General features: G+C 55.1%; 1 protein-coding gene across 1 annotated transcript in view; it reads left to right on the top strand.

Moving 5' to 3' along the window:
* KCNK5 (potassium two pore domain channel subfamily K member 5) overlaps nt 1-23,048 on the top strand; it is a 39,564-nt gene extending 16,516 nt beyond the window's left edge. The window contains exons 2-5 of the mRNA XM_014830968.3: nt 16,063-16,174; nt 17,597-17,763; nt 17,967-18,135; nt 20,310-23,048. Of these exons, the coding sequence (XP_014686454.1) occupies nt 16,063-16,174; nt 17,597-17,763; nt 17,967-18,135; nt 20,310-21,169 (1,308 nt within the window). The 3' untranslated portion in view covers nt 21,170-23,048. The remainder of the gene's footprint in view (nt 1-16,062; nt 16,175-17,596; nt 17,764-17,966; nt 18,136-20,309) is intronic.
* Nucleotides 23,049-24,244: the final 1,196 nt, after the last annotated feature.

The following is a 24,244-nucleotide window of genomic DNA, read 5'->3' on the forward strand; positions in this document are numbered from 1 at the left end:
CAAGGCTTGGGTGAACCCCAGGGTCCAGGGAAAGGCAGACCCTGCCTAGGGGAGCATTTGGGTAGCATGTGCTGTTGTGTTTGACTCTGCATCTGTATAGTCATCACCACCCACACGTTGCTAATTAATTTTATTTTAACATGATATTCCTAATTATTGTGGCTGTTTCGTTTTAAATTAAAATTAATAAAATTAAAGTTTAGTTCCTCAGTCACACTGGCCACATTTCAAGGGATCAGTAGCCACGTGGGACTGCTGAGATAGAGAACATCCCAACAGCACAGTTCTGTTGGACTCTGGGGAGTGTTGATAGGAATCTGTTGAGGTTTTGATTGGCACACCTGCTTCTCTCAGTGCCTAGTCAAATTCCATTCCTGCTCAAGGTGGGAAAGGGGAGAGCTGGCCCAGCAGCTTGGGAGTGGGGAGGATGATGCACCAAGAACCCGCAGGAAGGGGTTTTCCTGTTCCACCAGCCAGGAAACTTGCAGGCTCTTCTGAGGTGAGAACACCTACTGGTCTGATCTGAAGAAAGCGCGAGTCTTACAGAGGCCTGTGGATTGTCTTACCCTCTCAGTCCCATCAGACTCAGATGAGTGTGTATTTGGTGGGAGGGTGACTCCAGGTGTCCCAAACCCAGTGTCATCACTCAGCTTTGGCTCCCTTTGAGGTGGGACCAGGCTGTAGAAAGAGTCATTTTTCATGGATCTCCAACTTGTCGCTCAGAGTCTCCAGGTTCCTTCTAATTGCCTGCTCCAACCCCAGCCCCCAGCCCACCAGTCTGCAGTGAAGCATCAACACGTCCCCAGTCCTTGGAAATGCATCCCCAGTTCTAAGGAAAGCCTGTTCCTTAAGGTTCAGGGTCACTGGTCGGGTCAGTCTGCTGGCCACATGGGTACATCTCCCCTCTGGGATGAGAACTATGAACATATCATCCCACTACAAATCTAGAAAGAATGGAAAAAGGGGGTGACTGACGAAACTTGCAGGAGTTTTCCAGGTTGCTCCTAGGACACGTGATGGGGGTCCTGGGCCAGGGAAGGTGGAAGACCCGAGGCTAGGGGAGCAAGGAGGGGTGAGCAGTTTTCAGAGCAGGAAGCATCTGACTGGGAGTCTGCTGTGATCTAGTTCATTCATGTATTTTGAGCTCCAGTCCCCCCATCTATGTTTGGGTTTCTTGTCCTGCTTCATGCCCCATTGCTTGGACTTGAAAGGGACTGTCCTGGCCTCACCGTTGGTTTGCCCACTGCTTTCTCGTGCTGTCTTCCACTGTCATGTAACCCCCATCTGCCCGCCTGACTCTTGTTAGACTGTGATGTCCTCCTGGGCACAGCCTGTGTCTTGCACCTTCTTGTTTTGCCCACAGTGTCAGGGCATATGGCTGCCACTCAGCAAACACCTAATGAGTCAGTCAACCCAACTTTGAGCTGCATAGTACAAGGAAAAGGTGCCCATGACTCTGGTCCCATCTTTCCTTGGGTTAAATTGGGTTTGGTGGGTTGTGGTCTGGTACCCGGTGAGATGTGGCATTTGGAGCAGGCAGGCACAGCTGTGTTTTGCCCCTCCAAAGAAAGAAATGGTCCAGGGTCCCTGTGCGGGAGTGAGGATGGAGGGAACCCTTGTCCCCTCTTGCCCCTTTGTCCCCTGACTCTCCCTGGAAGGTGACACATGGGGAGAAGGCAGGCTCTGTCCTGGAAACCCACTGCAAGGTCACTGGCTTAGCCCTTAGCAGCCCTGGTCAGATGGCCATCTTCAGCAGACTTGAGGGTGATTGAACCTCCCTGGACAAGCCTGAGAAGTGGCCACTCCAGCTGCCGCTCAGTGTGTTGGTGGGAAACAGTTCCCACAGGGGGACAGGATGCAGCCACTTGAGGAGCAGGTCTCACTCCCCTGCCTGACCCTTGGGTGACTTGGAAATCTGGTGGCATTTACTTTCCTGTCTTTGAGCCTCCCCTGGCCACACTCAGTGCACGAGGAGAGCTGAGAGGAAGCCTACCCCCAGCAACACCAGGTGCTAGAAACTAGAGTTTGTAGGTCAGGAGCATCTCTAGTTTTGCCTGTGCACCTGCTGCATGCTCTTCACATTCATGTCCATCGAGCCTTTGGACCCATAACCCTGAGAACTGAGGAGACAACGCCATGCAGGCTTGTGCATCGTGTTCCTCCGCTCTCCTGGGCAGATTGAGGGCCCCCAGAGCCTGGGTGGGCGTTCGGGGGTTAAGCAGGCTTTGAAAATGCTCTTGCTTAAAATCACAGCCCTTGAGAAGGAGAGAGAGTGTGTGTGTGTCAAAGGCATGGTCTTCTTTCTGCCTCCTGCATTTCGCAACACCGCTGTCTCAGAGTCAAGATTCTCCTCCTGTGCCATCAGGAGAATTTCCATTTCCTGTCGCCCAGCCTGTTTCTGGTCCTGTGCCCCAGGTTGGGGCGGGAGGTTTTTCCAAGCCCCACACTGCCCCTCACCTCAGCCTAGCCTCTGTGCTGGGAGGGCCAGCTGTACTTTTCCATACCTTCAGCACAACACAGTTCTGTGTTTCTTCACCCTGGTCACATCCACACACCAGTCGGCTGGGATGGGAGGTGGGTGGGAGAACCTCCCTGCAGGGTGGAAAAGGCAGAGGTGGCTATGCCTGGGCTGCCCCTCTACTTTTGTGACATACCTGAGTAGCAGTGGCAGGGATGGCATGTGGCTGGGGAGGGGTGCACCAGTTGCAGATGTCAGGTGCCCGCTCCTTTCCTACACTCTTTGGGGATCCTGTTTGTATGCCATCCCTGTGACCCCCAAATGGGGGCCTTGGTGGGCCCGAGCCCCTGGTGCCACTGGTGTGGTGTGAGATCTGTGTCTGACACTTGGGGCGGAGGGAGTCTGCACTTCAGAGCAAAGCAGTGATTCTGAGGTGGTCGAGCCTTGTAGACTTGGCCCTCATCTCTGATTGTGACTCAGTCTTCTGATCTGGGATCTGGGGGCTGTCGAGGCAGAGGGCTCCCCCACCCTGCAAAGAGCACCATCCATCCCCAAATGCCTGTGCCAGTTTGCCGGTCGTTCTTGTACAATTTATTCCAGAGAGGATGCAGGCCAGCTGTTGTCCATCTCCAGCTGGAGCCTGAACCAAAGGAAATGGGCTTGGCCAGCAGCCGGGGGGGATTTAGGTTAGAGTCAGACAATAAGGAAGAATTTTGTGGCAGGTGGTTGGCCCTCAGGAGGATCCCGCAGGGGGCTTCCTGGAGAGGGATGGGGGTGGGGTCACGAGTGGAGGCTGCAGGGCCAGGTCTGGGTGGGAAGGGGTGGTGGGTAATAAACGGGGAGGGAGGTTGCCTCATGGGAGCAGAGAAACTCGGCTGCCGACCCTGGTTAGTGCAGGATTCATCCCACTGCCCAGTACCCCTTTGGGCTTTCTTATTTTAATTAGTGAAGATGTTTACAGTTAGTTCAACCATCTGGTCATCTTAAACAAATTATAGCAAGTGGGTAGGCTTAATAATCTCTTATCATCAGAACCCCAGCCTTCAAGGATGGGCAGTTACTTATTACCTGGAGGAGCTGCCAGCAACAGGTGAAGGGAGCGGGGAGAAGAGGAAGGAGCAGGTGGAGAGGCTGCTTTCTCGAGGCCCCTGGGAGGGGGAGAGTTTGCTGGTGGTCTGGGGCACTCTGCAGGGCAAGAGGTGGGGGGATGGCTGAAATTCTCCTTAAGGGTGTGGGTGTAACCTGGAGGGATGAATGTGGCAGGGCTGGGGTTTCGTCCCATGGAGCTAGGAGTCTGGGGGTGTCAGCGGGGGAGAGTCTTGGCCTCAGATCTGCCGCAAGGAACAGAGCTGGCAGCTACCAGGGCTCAGAGAGCTTCGTGGAACAGGGCGTCGACCGTCCCACTGCTGGGGGAGCAATAAGCAAGGGCGTGCATGGAAAGACCTGCGGCCCTCAACCATGACATCCCTCCTGGGCCCTCCCCCCTCCCACCCGCCCGCCTCCTTTCTCTGGAGTCCTCATGGTTCCAAAGTCTGCAGGGCAGCTGACTCACTGGGCTAAGACCTGTGCGGGCTTTCGCCCTGCACACGGGTTGCAGGGGGTAGGGGGCGGTGAGGTAGGGAAAAGGCACCATCAACCTGGGCTGCCCACACCTGCCAGGGCTGCCCGCCTCATCTAGTGGAGCCAGAACCCGCTTTAGCTACAACACTGGCACCCCCCTGTGCCCTGGGAGGAGTGATTATGAAAGGCATGCATCTTGGAGACTCAGTCATGCATCTGGCAAATACTGAATCCGCACGAGTGCCAGGTTCTGCTCTGGGAACAGGGGAGATGAAGTCTCTGCCTGCAGAGCTCAGAGTCTATCTGGGGGAGATAAACAGTAGGCCAGATAACAGATCCCCTGCAGACTGTCATGTGGCGATGAGTACTGTCCCATACCCTGATCTTCCAGACGGTGGTAGCCAGGAAGGAGGGCATTGCTGTCAACGGATAGCTCAGCTGTCTCCTCAGCAATGGAGGCCCCAGGCAGCAGGCACAAACCCTCAGAATGGAGGTTGCCTCCCCAGCCCCCTCGTTCTTCCCATGTTCACTCTTCTGCCCAGAGCCCGTTACGGGAGCACACCCTGTATGCCCAGCACAGAGCTGTGCATCATTTCACATAATCTGCACCCCAACCTGATGAAGCCTTGGTACCCCCACTTTCTAGGTATGGAAAGGTGAAAGGCCATGCCCCAGGTGACCAGGATTTGGACCCAGGTGTGTCTGCTCCAAGGCTGGGCCTTTCCCCCTCTGCCCTCATGGTGCTTGTGGAGGATCCCAAACTTGACGTTTGTGATTTTGAAGTGGAGTAGCCATCCCACCGTGTGTCGTCCAGGCTAACACACAGACCTGGGCTCCAGAGAAGGGGGCAGGGTGGCTGAGCTGATGATGCACCACATTTCCTTCAGGTCATTGGCCCGGGATGGGGAGATGGACTCAGCAGTCCCCGTGACCTCCTTTGTGCCCTCTTTAAGGGCTGTTTTTAGAAACTTTGAGTGGCTGGTGACTTCCGTGTTTGCTCCTTCCACCCCACTGTGAAGTTGGGCTAACCCTAAGGCATCTCCAGGGGCTGGGGGCGGGGAACATAAGCACACACTCATCTTAAATATCAAGATTAGATTGGTGGGTGTGACTGCACAACCCTTTTATAGTTCTTTGTCACCTGTCACCTGTATCTACCTGTCTCCTGTCACCTTCCCTGCTCCAATTTGGTTGGCATTTCTTAGTCCCATCCCAGGATGGGGTTGGATGGTCTGGTTTTTTGGTGGAAGGGCCCTCAGCTGAGACTCGGGGGCCTTCTGGCTGGTTCTTCTCTGTGCTTTGTCATCAGCTTGCTGTGTGACTTCTACCATGTCACATGCCCTCTCTGATTGGTTTCCTCAGCTACAAAATGGGAATAGCAATATCCATTTTGCCTGTCTTCCCTACAGGGTCATGAGTCTCAAATGAGATTAGGAACAGAGGAGCGGTAGGTATGAGACGTACCTGATGAATGTGGGGTTCTGGCAGGGAGGAGGGAGATGCCGACTCAGTGCTCTCCTTAGCCTTGTTACAGAGGAGTTGAATGGGGCCCAGAGAGGTTTGCCTGGAAAGGACAACAAGCCAGAAGCCAAATCTTATGCAGGGACCTCTCTGTCCTTAGTGACTCCCACCCCTGTGGGGAAGGAGAGAGGCTGTTCTGCCTGCTTGGCATGTTTGAGGGCTCCTGGCTGAACAATTTCCTGTCCTCAAGTCTTTGACCCACTAGTTGGGAGACATCTCTTGGCATCAGTCAAAGCAGAAAGATGTCAGACACTCCCAGGATCTGGATTCTGGAGGCTGATCCAGGCCCCAGGCCAACGTCCCAGGTAGGAAAGAGATACCAGCACAGGACTGGGGGGTAGAGAAACTGCAGGTGGATGAAGGATTGTCCCTCTTGTCATTTAAACCTCACCGGACATCCCACCTGCCCTGAGTCCTTCAGAAGATGAGGCAGGGGGTGGATTTTGAGAACATGGCTCCAGAGGGTCATCTGGTGTGTGTGTTTAGATGGGAGGGAGTTCTGTCCTATTCCCCGGGGCCAGCTCTCAGGCAGCATTGCTTTGGGCCTGGAACTGGGCTGGAGAGATCCTGTGTGTCTGCACGAACAGGGATTTCCAGTCTCACTCATCAGCTCAGCCTTCCAGGTGGCTGAGAACGCCTGCTGACATCCCATCCTGAGCTCAGACCCCGCCGGCCCTTCGCTGTTTGCTTAGCCAAGCCTGCAGCCCTCCCAGGTCAGCCAGTCCCTGCAGAGCTCTGCCCTGGACTCGGCTCTCACGGGAGGGGCCGTCCCAGCTGAGAACAATGGAGACACAGGGTCACCTGCCTTGTTTTCATTGTCCCTCCTGAGGGAGGACAGGGCTCCCGAGCCTGAGAAAGTCGGAAACCCAGAGGTTACTGCTGAAAACGTGCTTACCTCTGGCGCGGGCTTCCCTGCCTTGAGCGTGAGACCCAGCAGTGCATCTGGGCTCTGTCGAGGCTGCTGAGAGATGGCTGTGGAGGGCACACGAGGGGAAGCCCAAAGGGAGGACCGTCAGACCTCCTGGCGTGCCTGTTGATTCCAGGGGCGGGGCAGACTCGGACCTTTCCCCTAACAAGGATGGTTTGGGTCTAGGGCAGTGGTTCTGAAAGTAGCTCTATATAACATTAGAGGCACCTGAGGCAGCTTCCAAGCATTCTAGTTCCCTATCCATGGCCCAAACCATTTCTGTCTGAATCTCTGGGGGTAGGACCAGGCATGAGTATTTTCCCAAGCTCCCCCAGGTGGTGTCTTACGTGCAGTCCAGGTGAAGAAGCAGTAGTATAGTGACCACTAGAGTGCAGTGAGGGTGGGTGTGCTGTATCACATTCCCCTTGCCCAGTACGATTGCCTGGGTTTACTGTAGGCGTGACTGACACTGGCGGATGGCATTTTGTACATAGCCCCACCCGAGACACAGGGGTGGCGGGGGCGGGGAGGGGGGGCTGGGGTGGTGACATCATGCTGTGGCTGGCTGCTTCCTCCCTGGCCTGGGGGCAGGCAGCTCAGGCCAGCCCTAGGCACATTACTTCAAGGACCAAGGAGGAGAGTGTGCAGTGAGGCGCCTTCTCCATCCTGCAGTGGGATCTGGGGAAGCAAGGAAGGAGGTGTGATCGAGGAGTAGGGCCAGCTCCCAACAGGGTCAGCCTGGCTTGCTGGGGGCTTGGGAAGAGCTGGAGCTGGTGGCCAGTAAGCTGAGTCCTGAGAACAAAAACATATTTTCTCAAATGTGCTGTGTGGACTGGGGGCTTGGAAGATGCTGGGCCCAGAAGACCTGGTTCTGGCCAGAGAACATGTGAACTGTAGAGAGGCATTGCCTGCCCAGGCAGGGGGACCCTGGTGGTCATTGGCCCACCTCCTCATTTTACGGAGAAGGAAGTGGGCAGAGGTCAGGGGTCCCTGGAGAACCTCAACATGTGACAGGCAGAGCTGAGCTGAACCCGGGTCTTCAGACCCTCTGTTGACATCCTAGCACACCAACCACGTCTCCAACAACTTGACGTTCCGTCTGTCTTCCAAAAACATTATAAATGTTCCATGTAGGTATTGGCGCAACTCTGGAATGCAGATAAAAAAGAAGTTAAAGTTCATTTTGCAACCACCCAGGTCTGGTCTTAACTGAGACTTGGTGTGGCTCTGTCCCCTCAGGTCCCTGCACCTGCCCCACAGTGTCCTGGAGAGACAGGGCCCGGGCAAGCTGGGCCTGTAGCTGGCACAGGTATCAGGGTGTCACCGCTGGGCCCTTGCCAATACCCTGCTCATAAACCGCGCCTGCCCCCAAGCCGCACCCTGGTCACCTGGGCTGAGGCAAGAGGGTGGGGAGAATACCGAGGATTCCTTCTGCCTGCCCTCACGTCCTCCCTCCTGGGTCAGGGAGATGGGAGGCCTGAGCCCAGCGCCCACACCCCTCCCGCTCCACTAAGGCAGGGAGCCGCTACGCGTCCGAATCACCTGGGGGGCTTGCCAGTCGCCCAGGCCCGGGTCAACCACACAGACAGGAGACCTGTGCGTGGGACCCAGACGTAGTGTTTGTGTAAACTTCCAGGTGGATCCATTGGGCAGCCTGGACTAAGAGCCACTGCATCCGTGGCTGTGTAGTATCTAAGGTCCCTGATCCTCGGTTTCCTTTTCTGAAAACACTCCCAACACCCCTCCCCCACCCCCAATTCGCCTTAAGGGAAGTTTGAGAAGTTGAGTCAGTCTGAAAGATGGAGAGTGAGACGGATGAGGATAATTGAGGACTTGGCTAATAGAACCTTCAATTCTCTAATTTGTCTTGGGACTAAGGGAGTTAACAGGGCTCACCTTATCTCCAAGGTACTTTTGATCTGCCAGCAGTCCCCAAAAGGACGATCAGGGGGAGGACTAGCTGAGCAGCTAGACAGACAATCTATATACACCAGCCCCGTCCCACCCTACTCCCCCTTCTCTCACTGAAGCAGGGAGTTGGGGGGGGTCCCAATGCGTAGGACCTGGGGTCCTACCCCCACCACCTTTTATCTGTTCATAAGTTCGTGATATTAAAGAATTTAAAAACCATTGTTCTAAACAAGCCCAAACTGCATTTATTTGCCTGAAAAGTGCCCGTGACGGGTTTCCTCATCTCCGTTTCTGTCTGTCCTGTTCAGAAGTGCCCCGACCCCCTGGGACCTTGACCCCACCCTCGGCCCCCTGCCCTGAGGGAGTTCTTTGTTAGAGACTAGGTGGACATGTGGACAGACATGGACACACAGGGAGAGCCCAACACAGAGACTGGGGAGTGGGCATTGGCTGTGTTGTGAAGCTGGGGGCAGCCGGACGGGAGTGGGGCCCAGGGTTCAGAGAAGCCGCCACGGCCCCGGCCTGAGCTCCACCTGACGGGGCAGGAGGGGGACCAGCATGTGGCACGGTCCTCTGCAGGCTGCCTACCTTGCTTGGCTGTGTGGGAAACTGGCCAGGGTGGCTGGGTGGCAGAGATCAGGAGAGACGGGCCGTCTGAGGGATGGGGGCGGGATATCTGGGGTGTGCCTCTGTTTCCCCTGCTCTCTGCTGCCTTCGAGGAGACCTTTAGCGCACACACCCTGCCTCCCAAGTCCCCCGCTCCAGCTGTCCGGTGGCCCGGGGACCCCTGCTGAGCCTCAGTTCTCCTGTGCCCCCTGTGAATTTTTCTGGTCCCTGAGGACATTGGAGAAGTCACCGAGGAAGCACATTGATCAGACTGAGAAGATCGTTTTCACTATTCAGACAGGGAGATTGGGGCGAGGTGGCAGGTGTGAGGAAGCTTGGGGACAGGGCAGGGAGGTAAACCCCTTGCCCTTTGATTCAGCTTTGGGGGTAAGTGGTCTTCCCCCGGGGTTCTCAAGTCCCCACAGCGGCTGGTTTCCTGACACACGTGCCAGTCATAACACCGATTGCAAATACGTTGATTCATTGCTTATGGAGGTCTAGGCACTTTTCATGTGTTCAGATAGGTGTTAGCGTTGGCAGTTGGAGAAACTGAGGCTGATGAGCTAAGTTATTCACCCAGAGACTTGGTGCTAGCAATTGAGAGAGCCCCCCTAGATTCAGACCCAGGTCAGTGTCACATTTCCTTGAGCCTCCGCATGGGAAGAGGGGTCGGGGCTGCGCTCCAGAGAGCCCTGCCTCTCCCTAGATGAAGAGCTCAGCCTGAGCCCAGAGGGGCTTGTAAGGATTCAGTGAGGAAAGTGCCAGGCTTGTGGTAGTAAATGTTTCCACCGGTGTTGACTTGTATATTCCTTTTCCTGCTCTCTGCGCATCCACTGTCCCCTGGGAGAGTTTCCGGAGGGGCCAGGCCTCCCGTTTCTTCAGGAAGGACAGTCCCTCCAGTCACCCCAGGGACTCTCCCACCCGCACTGCCACTCCCTCTGCTGTCTGGATGAGGGGGCTTTCGTCTGCCTCCCTCACCCCGCCCCGCCCCCAGCACCTTCAGCCCCTTGCCCTCTCTGTTCTCGCGGTCTGGTGACCACCACCCTCCACATGCCAGTTGAATGCTGGTGGTTTCGGCAGCCGGGCATCAATCCCCTGACCCCGCCAGCCCCCCCTCTTGCTGGGATCTGACTCCGCCTCCCACCCTCTTGCTGGATCAAGGCCTTCCACCTTGTTACTGATGAATTTAGTTAAAACCCTCCTGCAGAATGCTGCTGGGAAGGTGTTGAGGGAAGGACATTAGAGGATGAGTTAGTAGAAGCCAGAGAGTGTATCCTCATTCATTCACGTTCATTTGCTTTTAACAGTATTTGTTGTGCACCTGCTGTGTGCCAGGCAGTGCTCTGGGCTCTGGGGATACAGATGAAAGTCCCTGCCCTCTCAGAGCGGACCTTCAGGGGGAGTCTCTGCGTTCCTGCAGAGATTTCCCTTGCAGTTTCCTGGGAAGCTGTGTTCCTGAGGCCTGGCTTCATTCCATGTGGCTAAGAAACCCGCCCTGCATCCCCTCTTCTCCGGCTGTAGGTAGCACAGAGATTAAGAGCCAGGCTGCTGGGTTCACACCGCAGCCCCACCCCTGACTAGCTGGGTGACCTTGGGCAAGTTACTTAATTAGCTCCTGTGCCTCATTTTCCTCACCTGTAAATGGGGTTAATAGTACCTATGTTATAGAGGTGTAAAGATTCAGTGGAGCTAAGTGATTTAAAGTGCTTTGATTGGTGCCTGTCATATAAGTGCTCAAACGTCAGCTACTAGTCAAATATCAACTGTTATACTCTATGAAATAAGGATTAATAAGCCATTCCCGTCCCACCTCCTAAGGTGGCTAGAGGGCTAGATAAGAGGGATGACAGGTTCTTTCTATCCTGCCAAGCACCGTGCACCTAGGACAATTAGCCTGTTTCACCTTCCACACCAGAGGAACCAGGTAAGCTTTGATGGAATGAATTCAGGATGAATGCAGCCAGGGATGGTAAAGGACATTTGGCTCGGGTACCACAGACAGGCTGGGTGTGGTGGAGGCCAGCATCAAGGAGGGTCCTTAAGGCTCATCCTGCATAGCAGGAAGGAGCTCTGTGGTCCGTCCATGCTGCGGGAGCTGGACGGAGCCCAGGGAGTAGCTGCCATCCCTGGACAGGCTGCCCCCTGCCTTCCATTTCCCCCACCCAGCCTGATGGAGGGCAGGGCCCACCTCAGCCCCACCTGCCTGTATCAGAAGGTGGGCTTCATGTCCCAAGCCCTGGCTGTGCCCGCCTGGAACCGCCCACTTGTCAGGATGAATCTCTCCAGGAAGAGGAGGCCCGGCAGCCGCCTCTGCCTGGGAAACCCCGGATCCCTGGGGGTGAGGAGCTATCCGCAAACCCGGATTTTGTGGACAGTAGAGCCCGGGAGGGTGGGGTCAGGGCAATGGTTGCCTGAAGCCAAGGCCAGGGCATGAATCTCGCCTCCTGGAGGCCTGGCTGGAAATGCTGAGCTTGGTCAGAGTGGACGGACTGGTTCTAGGGCACTGTTTTTTCAGCTGGTGTGAAGGGGTGGAAGTTTGCACTGCCTCCTCCCTGTGGCCTTTGCGGGGAGGGGGGTATGACAGCGGCTAGGACCCAGAAGGGCCGGGTTCTCCTCCTGGCTTCGTCGCTTTTAGCAATCAGACCCTAAGTTACTTACTTAACCTCTCTAAGCTGTAAATCCTCCTTTGCAAAATGGAAAAAATTATGGCATCTTCCTAGCAGGATTGTGTCCTCGTTAAATGAGCTCAAGGCATGTGAAGCGCTTAGCACATCTCTCTCTGCGTGGTGAGCCCTCAGTAAATCAGAACTACTTTCTTAGGACGTGACAGAGGTGGGAGCTCCATTCAGTCCCCAAACAAGAGCCGGGCTGGAGCTGTGTACAGGATCCCCCTCTCCTGTCACTATCCAGGGTTATGTGGAAAATGAAAATAGTGCCTTGGGTGAACTTGGGAGCCAAGTTAAAGAATCTCGTGAGTGAACAGGGGCCGCCTCCTCCCGAGAAAGCTGTTTCCCTAACCCCGGGGACAGGATGTCGTGTCTAATGGGGTGTTGGCCTGGCTCCCCCACGCCCCTCCCCCTAACCCTGGGATGACCTCAGTCCTGGGTCAGCTCCTCTGTTCTGGGACACCTCCGCCTTGGCCTGTGTGACCCTGACCATAACCAGCGAGGTGTTCCCACCAGAGCCACAGCTGTACATGGGGGGAACAGGGAGCATGCACCCCAAGTTCACATCTGGACCTGTGCTCCCCAAGCCTAGCTTTCCTCACCTGTCAAGTGATGCCTGGCAGAATCGCAGGGAGAGCCAGTTAGGTAATAGGAAAGCCCCAGCAAGGGGTGTCTGACATCCTACAGCACTGAAACCCTGCTGCTCTCCCCAGCCTTGGGATGGAGCCAAGCTGATTCCCAGGCCAGCTGCTTGGGCCCCCTGGTCAGAGAGGAAGCAACAACAAGGGATGCTGGAGACCACCCAGGGGCAGGTCAAGCAGTGAAGGGAGGGGGATAGGGACCATATTGACTTGCACCCCAGCTAGAACCTGGCCCAGTTCTGCCACTTAACCTCTCTCAGCCTCAGTTTCCTGACCTGATCAGTAGGCACAGCTCCTGCCACTGGAATGTTGTAAGGGTTAGTGGTGCTTCTAGCCCTTGGGGTGGCGAGGGGGTTGGGACCCTTCAGGATGCCCCCTTTGCCTGCACCTCTCTGGGTGACCATGGATTGATGATGGAGGTCATGGGGAAAGTGCATAGGGCCAGAGGCTGAGGCTGCAACTGTGCCCCAATGGGCACACCATTGGTGGGGTGAAGGGCAAGAAGCCCAACTTCTCTGCTTCAAGAGGCACACTGCCCTTGTGGGTTATCTTGTTTTGCCCACTTTTAGGTTTGATGTCTCCTTCCCACTTACTAAATGATTCCCAAATCACAGATCGCCTTGGGCAAGCCAGTGGGAGCAGTGGGAGCAGTGTTGGCATAATGGGTGGGGCTTTGCTGTGAATTGCAGGGCATTTAGCCTTTCTGATCCCTGCCCACTTAATGCCAGCAGCACCTCCATCATCCCCTAGAATAGGTGTGTGAGAGGACAAGGATTTCGTCCCTTCACTGCCTGTCCTTGGTGCCTGGAACAGTGCTTGGCACATACAGTGCTCCCCACTCAGGCGGCAGTTCCAGACACTTCCAGAGGGTGCCACCACCCCAGTGGAGAACCCCTGTTTCAGTCACACCTTCAGCATCCCTAATGTGCGGAGGTCACCCTTGATCGAAACACTTTTCATTATCGGGAATGGATTACTGCCAAGAGCAGTCCATTCTGAAGTAGCTCATTATCCAAAAAAGCCACACCTATCCCCTCTTGGACTTTGGCCTGCTGGTTAACATATCGTGTGAAGTCTGACACCCAGAATAGAACAGAGTGCCCCAGGTATGGCCTGACCCCACAGCAAACAGTGGGCTGTTACCTCCCAGCCTTGAATAGATAAGGTATTGACACTGCCCCAGATAGTATTTACTTTTCTTTTGGGAGCCACCTTCATATTTGTTGGCTTGTTGTCAGGTGAAACCCAAGGACTTTTCTCTTCAATCTATATTCATCTTTTCTAACCCAAAGTGTAAGACATGAAAATTTTTTTAAAAAGACAGTCATTTCTTGTTAGTTTGGGCCCATTTTCCCAGTCCAGATGATTTTGAGTCCCAAAGTGCCATTACAGTGTGTTAGCCATCTTCCCAGCCCAGCCTTGTCCCCAATTTTGCATCCTTTGCAGATGAGACTGGTCAGCCATCTATGTCCTTACTGTGTTGTTGATTAAAATATTGAAGAGACCAGGCCTTCGGCATGACAGTGGAGAGCTCAGGCCAGGTTGATAATGATCACTCGTTCTTGGGGTTGTTGATCTGCTTTTAAATGGACCCAAATTAATCCCAGCTTCACCCTGCTTTTCCCTGTCTTGTCCACATGAATATGTTTAAGCCCATCTGTTCAGCTGCCTTGCTGAAATCTGGATGGACTGCATTCCACCAAACTTCAAGGCTTTGCAGCCCCTTGGGAGAGGGAGATGCACTCAGCTGAGCGTGACTTGTTCTTGGTGAACCTGTGCTAGCTTATGGTGCCCATCACCTCCTCTTCTGAATGTGCCAGACTTTCTGCTGTCCCCGTTTAGAAGTCTGCAAGAGTTCAGGTTTTGGTTTCTAGAATCCACGCTTTCCATTTGTATGAGAATAGGGACAACTTCTCTTCTGACATCTTTCCTGTCCCCCCGAGATTCCATGGGGATGACCAGAGGTGGCTCTCCAGTCGCATCTTTCTCTGGTCAGTGGTGCCGTTCTCACTTAGAGGTGTTCTCGTATTGCTCGTTTCATGTGTCTTGGGCTGCGCCACCCTTTCCACTGTACAACGGATATCTGAGATAACAAAGGCTGAGAAAGGGGAGCTCAGTGGCTCTGCCATCTCTTTACCATTAACACACAGGGTGTTAAGACTTCCTCATTCTCTTGCTTTGAACATAGATTTGGTTTTTTAGACAACCTTTTGATGGACCCTCATGTTTGTTTTAGTGCTCCTGTTAGCCTAGTCGTGTCTAAATGTCCTGGTGCTCTCATCTGTATGTGGCCTGGCCAGCTAGACAGTGGCTCCCTGAGGGCAGGGTTGAAGGCAGCTGTCCTTCCTTCCCCCTGGGCTGCTGCGCGGCCTGCAGAGAGATGCTCTGGAAATGCTGTGAGGAAGCAGGGCAGCGAGTGGTGTGGTTTGATGGCCTGTCAGATGAGCATGTCATCATGGAAAATTCTTTATAGAGTTTGCAGATCCGTTTACACGGGCCTCTGGTGCTGCTGCAAACTGCACATTCCTTCAGGATAACCCACCCTTTCTCTGTTTTCCCACCAAACTTCAGTCACACCGCGGGTGGGTTAGAACTGTGGTTTTTCTTTCTCCCTCCTGCTTCCATCCCTCACTCCTCTCTCTTCCCTCGGTCCTAGGCTCCATTTTCGTAGGGAATTTGGCTGTGTTCCTGGTCTCCTGGCTGGATGGCCCATCCTGGGGCCCTCCTTGGGGGCAGAATTGGAACCTCAGATTTACAGTAGCCCCTGGCCCCTCCTTGTGAGCCTTCATCTGGGGTCCTGGCCCTGCCATTGATGGCACAGTGAATGATGGCAGGACTGAAGGATGGGATAGAGGCAGGGTCTGGTCAGGCGGAAACAGGTTTGGCAGTGTTCCTGGACTAGATAAGGTCTGTCCTGGGGTCTCCCAGTGGACTTCCTCAGGTGGCCTCTAACCCGCTGCCCACGGTGGCTGGAAGCTCTGTGGGGACTGATAGCACGATTTTGAGTCACCCTGAAATATACACATCACCTTCTGATGATCTGTCCTGGTCCAGATCTTGAAGTTGCTCAGCCCAGGGCAAAGAGAAGAAGGGCTTCAAAGAAGGGAGGGAAGGTGGGCCTGTAGAGAGAGAGGACAGAGGCCCAGGCATGGGGGAAGGAGGCCAGCTGATTGGTGTACCCTCGGAGGACAGATCCAAGAGGGCACTGAGCTGACCTTTGCAGGTATCCTGACAGGGGCAGTGAAGGATGTATGGGGGTCCCTTCTGGGCCAACTCTGAGCAGTGGAACACTGCTCATGGAGGGCTGAGTGCAGCAGAGGGATCCTCCTCTGTGTCTGCATCACATCTGCCCTCTTTGAGAGGCAGAATAATCTAGTGTAGTGGTTCTCAAAGTGTGGTCCCTGGACCAATAGCATCAGTATCACCAGGGAACTGGTTAGAAATGCAAATTCTTGGACCCTTTCCTGGACCTACTAAATGAGAAACTCTGGGGAGGGGGCCCAGCAGTCTGTATTTTACACAAGCTCTCCTAGTGATTCTGGCTCAGTGAGAGGGTGAACCAATTGCCTGGTTTCCTATTCTTATCAGCTGTGGGACCTTGAGCAAATCCCTTAAGCTCCCTGATCCTCTATAAAATGTTTCATCATCTATAAAATGGAGACAATAACTACCACCTTGTTCTTGTGATGATTAAGTGAGAATGCTTATAAAGAGTTTAATAGAGTGTTGTCACTGAGAAAGCATCTGTAAGTCCAGCCTCCTCTCCCCGCTTCATTGTCTCGCTCTTTTTAGGTGGTATCTGATGCTGCAGGACAGGGTGTGGCCATCACAGGAAACCAGACCTTCAACAACTGGAACTGGCCCAATGCAATGATTTTTGCAGCCACGGTCATCACCACCATCGGTGAGTCCTCTGAGACCGTCAGGATACCCACTGCCATGCCCTAGCCCCCGAAACCTTACAGGAGTCCAGCTCTGGTCACACAGCTTCATGGGGGTTCAAAATCAAGCCAGTTGCAATCTGTTCTTTTGACATTTTCCTGTGGATTTAATAAATGCTTGGTGACTGGCCATACCTGGGATAATGTCTTTCAGAAGTCCTGACCTGGGCTCTTGGAGCAGAAACGACACGACCCAAGAGCCAGACCCATGCAGGAGGTTCAACAGGTTGTTCACTGCACAGATCCAGCCTGTGTTTGCTCACCAAGCTGGGTGTCTATTCTAGTTATCTATGGCTGCACAACCAGCAACCCCAGACGTTAGTGGCTTAAAACACAGCTTATTATCTTTTGTCATTTTGTGGTTGACTGCGTTCAGCTGGTTGGTTCTTGCTTGAGGTCTCCTGTGCAGTGGCAGTCATGGTGGCTGGGGCTGGAGTCATCTGAAAGCCCAGCTGGTAGACATCCAATCATATGTTGGATAGTTGCTGCAGGCTGTTGGCTGGGGGCTCAGCTGGGGATGAAAACCCAGTGGCTTGGGCATCTCACAGTATGGCATCTGGGTTACAAGAGGGAAAATCCCCAAAGTGAACATTTCAAGAGATCAAGGGGAGAAGGAGCAAGGCTTCTACCTGGCCCACCCAGCATCACTTGTGCTGTGTTCTATGGTCAGGCAAGTCACCAAAGCCCAGCTTCAGAGGAGGGGACTCAGACTCCAGCTTGACGTGAGCAGCAGTGTGCTTGCGTAAGAAGGGAAGGGATTGAGAATGGCCGTTTCTGGAGACCATCTACCACAGCGCCTCCGGGCTGTCTACCCAGAGAGAGTATCTGGTTCTCATTTGCACACTGGTGCCATATGGGCTAGTGGACAACTTGCTAATGTTGGAGGCTTATCCACCTTCAGGGAGCTCCAGTCTGATGGAGGAGACATAGCCCATACCATCATAATTGCTACAAAGGATCATGAGCATAGTGTGATCAAGGGAAATTTCATTTTTTTTCTTTGCAGGGAAAGAGTTGCCCTGAGCTAACATCTGTTACCAATCTTCCTCCTTTTTTTTTTTTTCCCCTCCCCAAAGCTCCAGTGCATGGTTGTCTATCGGGGTGGTGTAGTTCCGCAACCGGGAAATGAGCCCGGGCCGCCAAGGTGGTGAGCGTGCCGAACTTTAACTGCTAGGCCATCAGGGCTGGCTCGGAAATTTCATTTCCTAAGTACTGATATTAGATCAACAGCAAGTAATCTTAGAGGATGGGCCTCCCTCAAGCTGGGGTGTGTGTGTGTGTGTGTGTGTGTGTGTGTGTGTGTGTGTGTGTGATGGAGTCAGGGCACTCTGAGTCTAGGTCCCCACCATGGCCCTGTTTTCGACCTCACTTCTCTTCTTCCTCAGGCTATGGCAATGTGGCCCCTAAGACCCCCGCTGGGCGCCTCTTCTGTGTCTTCTATGGCCTCTTCGGGGTGCCGCTCTGCCTGACATGGATCAGTGCCTTGGGCAAGTTCTTCGGAGGACGCGCCAAGAGGCTGGGCCAGTTCCTCACCAAGAGAGGCGTGAGCCTGGTATGTCCCCACCCCTAGCTGCTGGGCAGAGGTGGGGGGACCCTGGCAGGTGACAGGAGGGTGGGAAGGATTCAAGAATTGGACAGAGGTGGTAGGACAGACGGCAAGAGGGCAGTTTCAGAGCCCTCTGACCACCTCCCCAGCCCTCCGGGTTTCCCCCGTCTCCACCATTGTCTGACTTGGTCTCCCCGCCACCCCCTCAGCGGAAGGCGCAGATCACGTGCACGGCCATCTTCATCGTGTGGGGCGTCCTGGTCCATCTGGTGATCCCTCCCTTTGTGTTCATGGTGACTGAGGAGTGGGACTACATCGAGGGCCTCTACTACTCCTTCATCACCATCTCCACCATCGGCTTCGGCGACTTCGTGGCCGGTGAGTCCTGCCCCTCTCTACCTGCTCTTTCTCTGCTTCTCCACTCTCAATTCAGCTGACCTTCTCTGGGGTCCCTCAGGCGTTCAGTGTCCTGGGCACTTACCCTACCCAGTGAGTCCTTGATCAACCCTCCCAGGTGCAAGAAGAAACTAAGGCACAGAGTGACTGCAGAAGACTTCTCTCTAGTCCCCTTCCTCAGGACGTGGCTTTTCCCTCCTTTTCTTTCCATGTTTAGTGTCTCACCTCTTCCTCTCCCACTGTTCTCCCCTCTCTCCTGAGCACTAGGGGCTGGCGGTAGGGCCTTCCCCCTGCAGGGTCTGTGCCAGGGGCCCCTCCCCATCACAGAGCTGCCTGCCTTCCCTCATTCACAGGAGCTGAGGGAGCTGCCCTGGAGGCTTGGCTCTGAGGCCCGAAACTTCACTCTGCTCTTGCCACAGGCGGCTTCAAGACAAGAGAGGCCTTCTCCCCAGCTGCCTGCCCCTCGGCCGGGCCTCCCTCCCACTCCTCCCTGCCTGATCCAGGCGGGCCGCAAGAGTCTTTGGCCGCTTTGTCTGTCCGGCCCCAGCCCCTCCTGTACTAGTGCCTGTGGCCTGCGCAGCATCTCGGTTCTTAATCTTCGGACACCCCGTTTGGCAACACTGCCCAGCTGTTTGTTCCCTCAGTGCCTGCTGCCCTGCCCAGTTGCCCTCGACCTCTGCTCCAGGGGCCTCTGGTCACCCCTTCCCCCTTCCTAGGGGACAGGGGCGGGTAACCAGCCTTCTGCCCCATTGTCACAGAGACTCGGAATGCTGGGAGGGGGGCCACTGAGTGGGTGGGAGGAACAGGAAAGAGCCCTAAACACTCCACTGACCCTGGCAGATCTGGGCCTGCTGTCTTGGGAGATAAATTTAGACGGAGGCACAACCCTGCCATTGTCTAAGGGACCCTGAGCCGGCTAAGAAGCCTTTGTATTGGTGGAGTACAGCAGTGTATTTAATCACACTTTCCCAGCTCCAGCAAGACACCTAACCTCAGCCTCAGTTTCCTCACCTGACAAATCGGTTTCATAAAAAAGAAATTGCACCTACCCGACAGGAGAGTGGAAATCAAATGAGTGCTATGGGCTGGGCCCGGCTACATTAGTGTGAGTCCTGGTTGTCATCATACCTTGCTTGTGACCACGACCCCTGAGCAAGATTGACAGCGCCCCTCAAACGGCACCTCCTGTCTTCAGGGGGAGACACAACGGCCCTTGCATTCGGGGAGTCTCGGCTCTAATGAGGGAGTCCTTGCCCTGAGGGAGCCCCCTCTGAAGGAAGCCCCTTCCTCCAGTCCCTTTTCCAAGTTGCTCCCAGTTGGGAGGCAGAGGGGACAGGATACATAAGACAGGTGAACATGCCTGGAGGTGTAAAGTTAAACAAGAAATCTCAGCTAATCCTGGAGTGTAGGAGAGCAATCGATGCTGTGTGGGGTGGCCCGGGAGGGCTCCCTGGAGCAGGCGTCGGGAGCCTTGCCTCAGAGGAGGGATATGTGAAGTGGGCAGAGCCCTCCGGCCGCAGGAAGAGCCAGTTTGAGGAGGCCAGAAACAGGAAGTCAGGAGGCAGGCCAGACCCCACTGAAGGAAAATCGAGGCTGCCCAGAAAATTTCCTGCTGGACCAGTGCTCACAGACGCTTGGCCCAACCGCCGGTTTCGTTCATATTGAACCAGTGAGTTCATCCCCACCCAGGAGGGTGCTGGCCACCCTCTCACTTAGCTTCCATCCTGGTTTTAACTGAACTGTAACATAAACACCAACAAAGTGCACAGAGCAGCCAGGTGGAGGTGAACGCTTGAGACGCAAACATTCGTGAACTATTTCCTGACCTGTGTGTTGGCTCCATTGCCGGCCTTCCCAAAGCCCCTCCCCTTGAACCTCCCTCACCCCAGGGAGTCACTCTCCTGACCTTTCACAGAGGAGGAAACTGAGGCTCAGGCAGGTTGGGGACTGCCATAGGCACATCAGTGACTGGGCCAAGGCCCTTTAGCACAGTGGGGCAGTCCGGGTTCTAGAACGGGCCTCCCTTCCTTCTCAGTGTGTCCCCTTCTGCGTCCTAGCACTGTGCCCACTCTTAGACAACACAGCTCTGGCCTTCGTGTGTTTCCGGGTCCCGCTGACCTTCTCCTGACCCTCTGGGCTCCCCGTCTTGTCCTCAGGTGTGAACCCAAGCGCCAACTACCACGCCCTATACCGCTACTTCGTGGAGCTGTGGATCTACCTGGGGCTGGCCTGGCTGTCCCTCTTTGTCAACTGGAAGGTGAGCATGTTTGTGGAGGTCCACAAGGCCATTAAGAAGCGGCGGCGGCGGCGGAAGGAGTCCTTCGAGAGCTCGCCACACTCCAGAAAGACCCTGCAGATGACCGGGAGCGCAGGGTCCAAGGATGTCAACATCTTCAGCTTCCTGTCCAAAAAGGAGGAAACCTACAATGACCTCATCAAGCAGATCGGGAAGAAGGCCATGAAGACAGGTGGGGGTGGGGAGAGGGTCCCAGGGCTGGGGCCTCAGGGGGTTGGGCTGCCAGCCCTCCCCACCTCCCTGGCCCCCCTGGTGGTCTACTCCAAGAACCGGGTGCCCACCTTGGAAGAGGTGACTCAGACACTAAGGAGCAAAGGCCACGTGTCACGGACCCCCAGTGAGGAGGCCGGGGCAGGGCCCCCTGAGGATGGCACCCCCACCTCCGAGGTGTTCATTAACCAGCTGGACCGCATCAGCGAGGAGGGTGAGCCGTGGGATGCACAGGACTATCACCCACTCATCTTCCAGAATGCCAGCATCACCTTCGTGAATGAGGAGACCGGCCTCTCAGATGAGGAGACGTCCAAGTCCTCGCTGGAGGACAACCTGGCCGGGGAAGAGAGGCCCCAGGAGGGTCCCAAGGCCGAGGTGCCCCTGAACCTGGGCGAGTTCCCCTCGTCAGATGAGTCCACTTTCACCAGCACCGAGTCGGAGCTCTCTGTGCCTTACGAGCAGCTTATGAACGAGTACAATAAAGCAGATGGCTCCAAAGGCACATGAGGCGAGGCCGCTCCCCACCCCGCCTTCGATGGCTTCTGTTCCCCTCATCCTGGGGCAGCCTACGATGGCTGGGACCCCTGGCCCTTGGGGGGGGCGGCCCTGGAACTGGGAGGGGGCACCAGGGGCCTTCCTCACCTTGCATCCTCTCCGATCAAACATGGCATGCGCCCAGGACAGGGCCTCTGTTCTCCAGCTGAACAGGCACCCTGGCCATGGGAGGCATCTGTCCTGAGCACGGTTGGTGGATTTTTGGTGGTTCAAAGACAAGTGTGGACTGGCAGGACAGACCCTGAGAAGACCTGCACCTGCGTGGGTCTTCACCCAGTCATTCGGTTGAGAATGTCACACGGTTCTCTTAGGTGGGGGCTCAGCCATTTGAGCTCACCGGTATTAATGAGCTCCTTCTGTGTGGCCAGCACTGAGAGAGGCACTTCCCAGAGAGAGGGAGGGCAGTGAGAGACCTGGGAGCTGTGGCGTGCGGGGCTGGCCCTGAGCTCCTCAGTAGTGGCAGGGCCCTGCCTGGGGGCCTGCGTTTCCCCATCCCCAGTCCCACCTGTCTGCCTGCCTGTCAGGCCCCTACCCAAACCTCAGTAGGGAAGGGGCCGCCTAAGGGGAGGGAGAGAGGAGACAGCGGGCTGGCGGGCTGAAACACTCCTGATACAGAGGACCCAGAGCAAGTCCTGACTGGGGCCCAGGGTCCTAGTCATCCTTGATTTACTGGAACAGCCCAGAGCCAGTGCCGAGTCTCAGACACCCTTTGGCCAAGTGATGGGAGACGAAGGCTTTCTGCCCCCTGGGAGTGGTGGGGAGAAGAGCGTAACAGGCCGTGGCCACTGAGGCTGGGGCTCCTGGAGCTGGAAGCCAGGGAGCCACAGGAGTGCGCACAGCTCGGGCTCCTCCTGCCCCCACTCTCCCCGCCCCGATGGCCTCATTCCCTGCGCCCAGAACAGGGACCTCCCTGCTCCCCAGGTTGCTCTTGGCTCACAGCCGGGAATGGCCAAGTATGTGAATTGAGCTCCCTCCAGCTACTGTTGGGTGTGTGTGTGTGTGTGTGTGTGTGTGAGAGAGAGAGAGAGAGAAAGAGAGAGAAAGGAAAGGATTTGTGGCAGGGGAGCAAAAGATAATGTGAAACTGTACACAGCTTGTTTCTGGTGAGGGACTGGCGGAACTGGCTGTGCCTGAGTTCTGAGTTCTTGTGTTCTCCACAGTGCGCACCCTAGGGCCACCCACTCTGTCCTGCATGTTTTGTTATTTTTTGCATAAACTGCTGTTTTGTGTACCTGGCATCTGTTGGCTTCAGAGCCAGAGGGGAGAAAAGGTGTCAGAGTTGAGTCCCAGGGATTGGGATATTCCGTGTTCACCCTCCACCCCCAGCTTCATTGGCCTTTCTCGGGGGACCTCAGCCAGGGTCATGATGTCAAGAGTTCCCACCCAGAGTCGGGGAGGGGGCCCTGCTCAGCAGGTGAGCAGAGTGGGGGAGGGGCATCAGTCGCAGGCAGCTGATGCTGGGCAGGAGGCAAGTGACCACTCTTGACCCAGACGCCCTGTCTGCCTCTCAGCTCCCTCGCCAATACTGTGGGGCCAAATGGGGCCAGAACCCCACCCACCTCCCGCCAACATGTGAAGATGGTGATGGGCTTGTGTGTCCACTCCCCCACTCATCCTGTACCCAAGGGGCGTGCTGACCCAGCAGCGGTGCGGTGAGGAGCGGCCTCTGTTCTTCTGTGAAATGCTTTACCGAGCTCATCTTTATTTCCTCACCCCACCTTGCTGGGGTGTCGCTGGCTGTCCTGGAATCGTACACACTGTATGTACATAGTGGCAAGGATGTCAAATGTAATTTATTTTAATGTTTTTACAATAAAACATGAGATGGACAGCCCATCCCGGTGTGTGCTGTGGGGATGACGGGGAGGGTGCTGGGAGGGCAAGGTGTGGGGACAGTCTGGGAGCGTCGGGGCAGGGAGGATTGGGGACAGCCTGAGGGTCAAGAAGAGAAGTGAGGTGATCTGGAAGGGAGAAAAAAAATGAAAGTGGTGAGGAGGTGAAGGAAGGGCTGGCCACTTAAGATGAGGTAGTCAGAACAGGCTTCTTGGAGGAGGTGACAGTGAACAGGTCCAAATGTGGATAGGGGAGGAGCACTGTAGAAAGGGTCTAAGAACCAGGAAGGCCTCAGGAACCAGGGGGGAGAGGTCAGGGGCCATCACGGCAAACTCGTGTCACCAGTTGGCCAGGCACTACTGTTCAACGTGCTTTAAACTCATTATACTTGAATGAATGCCTTTGCTCTTGCAACAGCCCTGTGGGGCGAGTATTACATCCCCGTTTCCTAAGCGAGGAAACAGACTCCGTGACTGTGCATGATCTCAATAGGTAGTGAGCCTGGATTCAAACCCACGCAGCCCCGCTCCCAGGTCTGTTCCCACAGCCACCATGACGAGATGAGAAAGAGAGCCTGTGCCTTTGTGGCACATCTGATGTCCCCTGAAAGGGCTCCTGTCTCCAGGAAGGTGGACCAAGAACTCTGGAGGAGACCAGGCCTTCTGAGTTCCAGGGGGGCACTGTGGGCGAGAATGTCAAGGAAGGATGAACCAGGCTCCACTGGGTCTGTGTGCATCATTTAAGGTGAGGACTTGTCAGGCTTCATGGTCTCAACTGTTCAATGACAATCCAGGGCCCCCTTCCCAATACCACACAAGACGTTAGTTAAAATGTTGAGCCTTGGGAAAAATGTAAAGTTCTGTGATTGAAGAACTCAACCACATTTTTCATGAGGGCATGGGTGTGTTTACAAAGCATTCTATGTGTTTAATATACCAACAGATTCTATAACTACTTGATACCATCGCTCCCTCTGCCAGAACGTCTCTCCATCTCTCTCTCTCTCTCACACACACACACACAACACCCACACACACAGGTCCAGGCTTCTCTGGGTTTGCCTTAGCCCCTTTCAGCCTCCAGGTAACATTTCATCACACTAAGTACTATCTATTTAGCCCTTGACCATCTCTCACAAAGCCCTTTGACAAGTAGGGCTCAGAACACCCCTGTGGCATGGGTTGTTTGGCCTCA

The sequence above is a fragment of the Equus asinus genome, chromosome 8, assembly GCF_041296235.1.
Source record: "Equus asinus isolate D_3611 breed Donkey chromosome 8, EquAss-T2T_v2, whole genome shotgun sequence".
Lineage (NCBI taxonomy): Eukaryota > Metazoa > Chordata > Mammalia > Perissodactyla > Equidae > Equus > Equus asinus.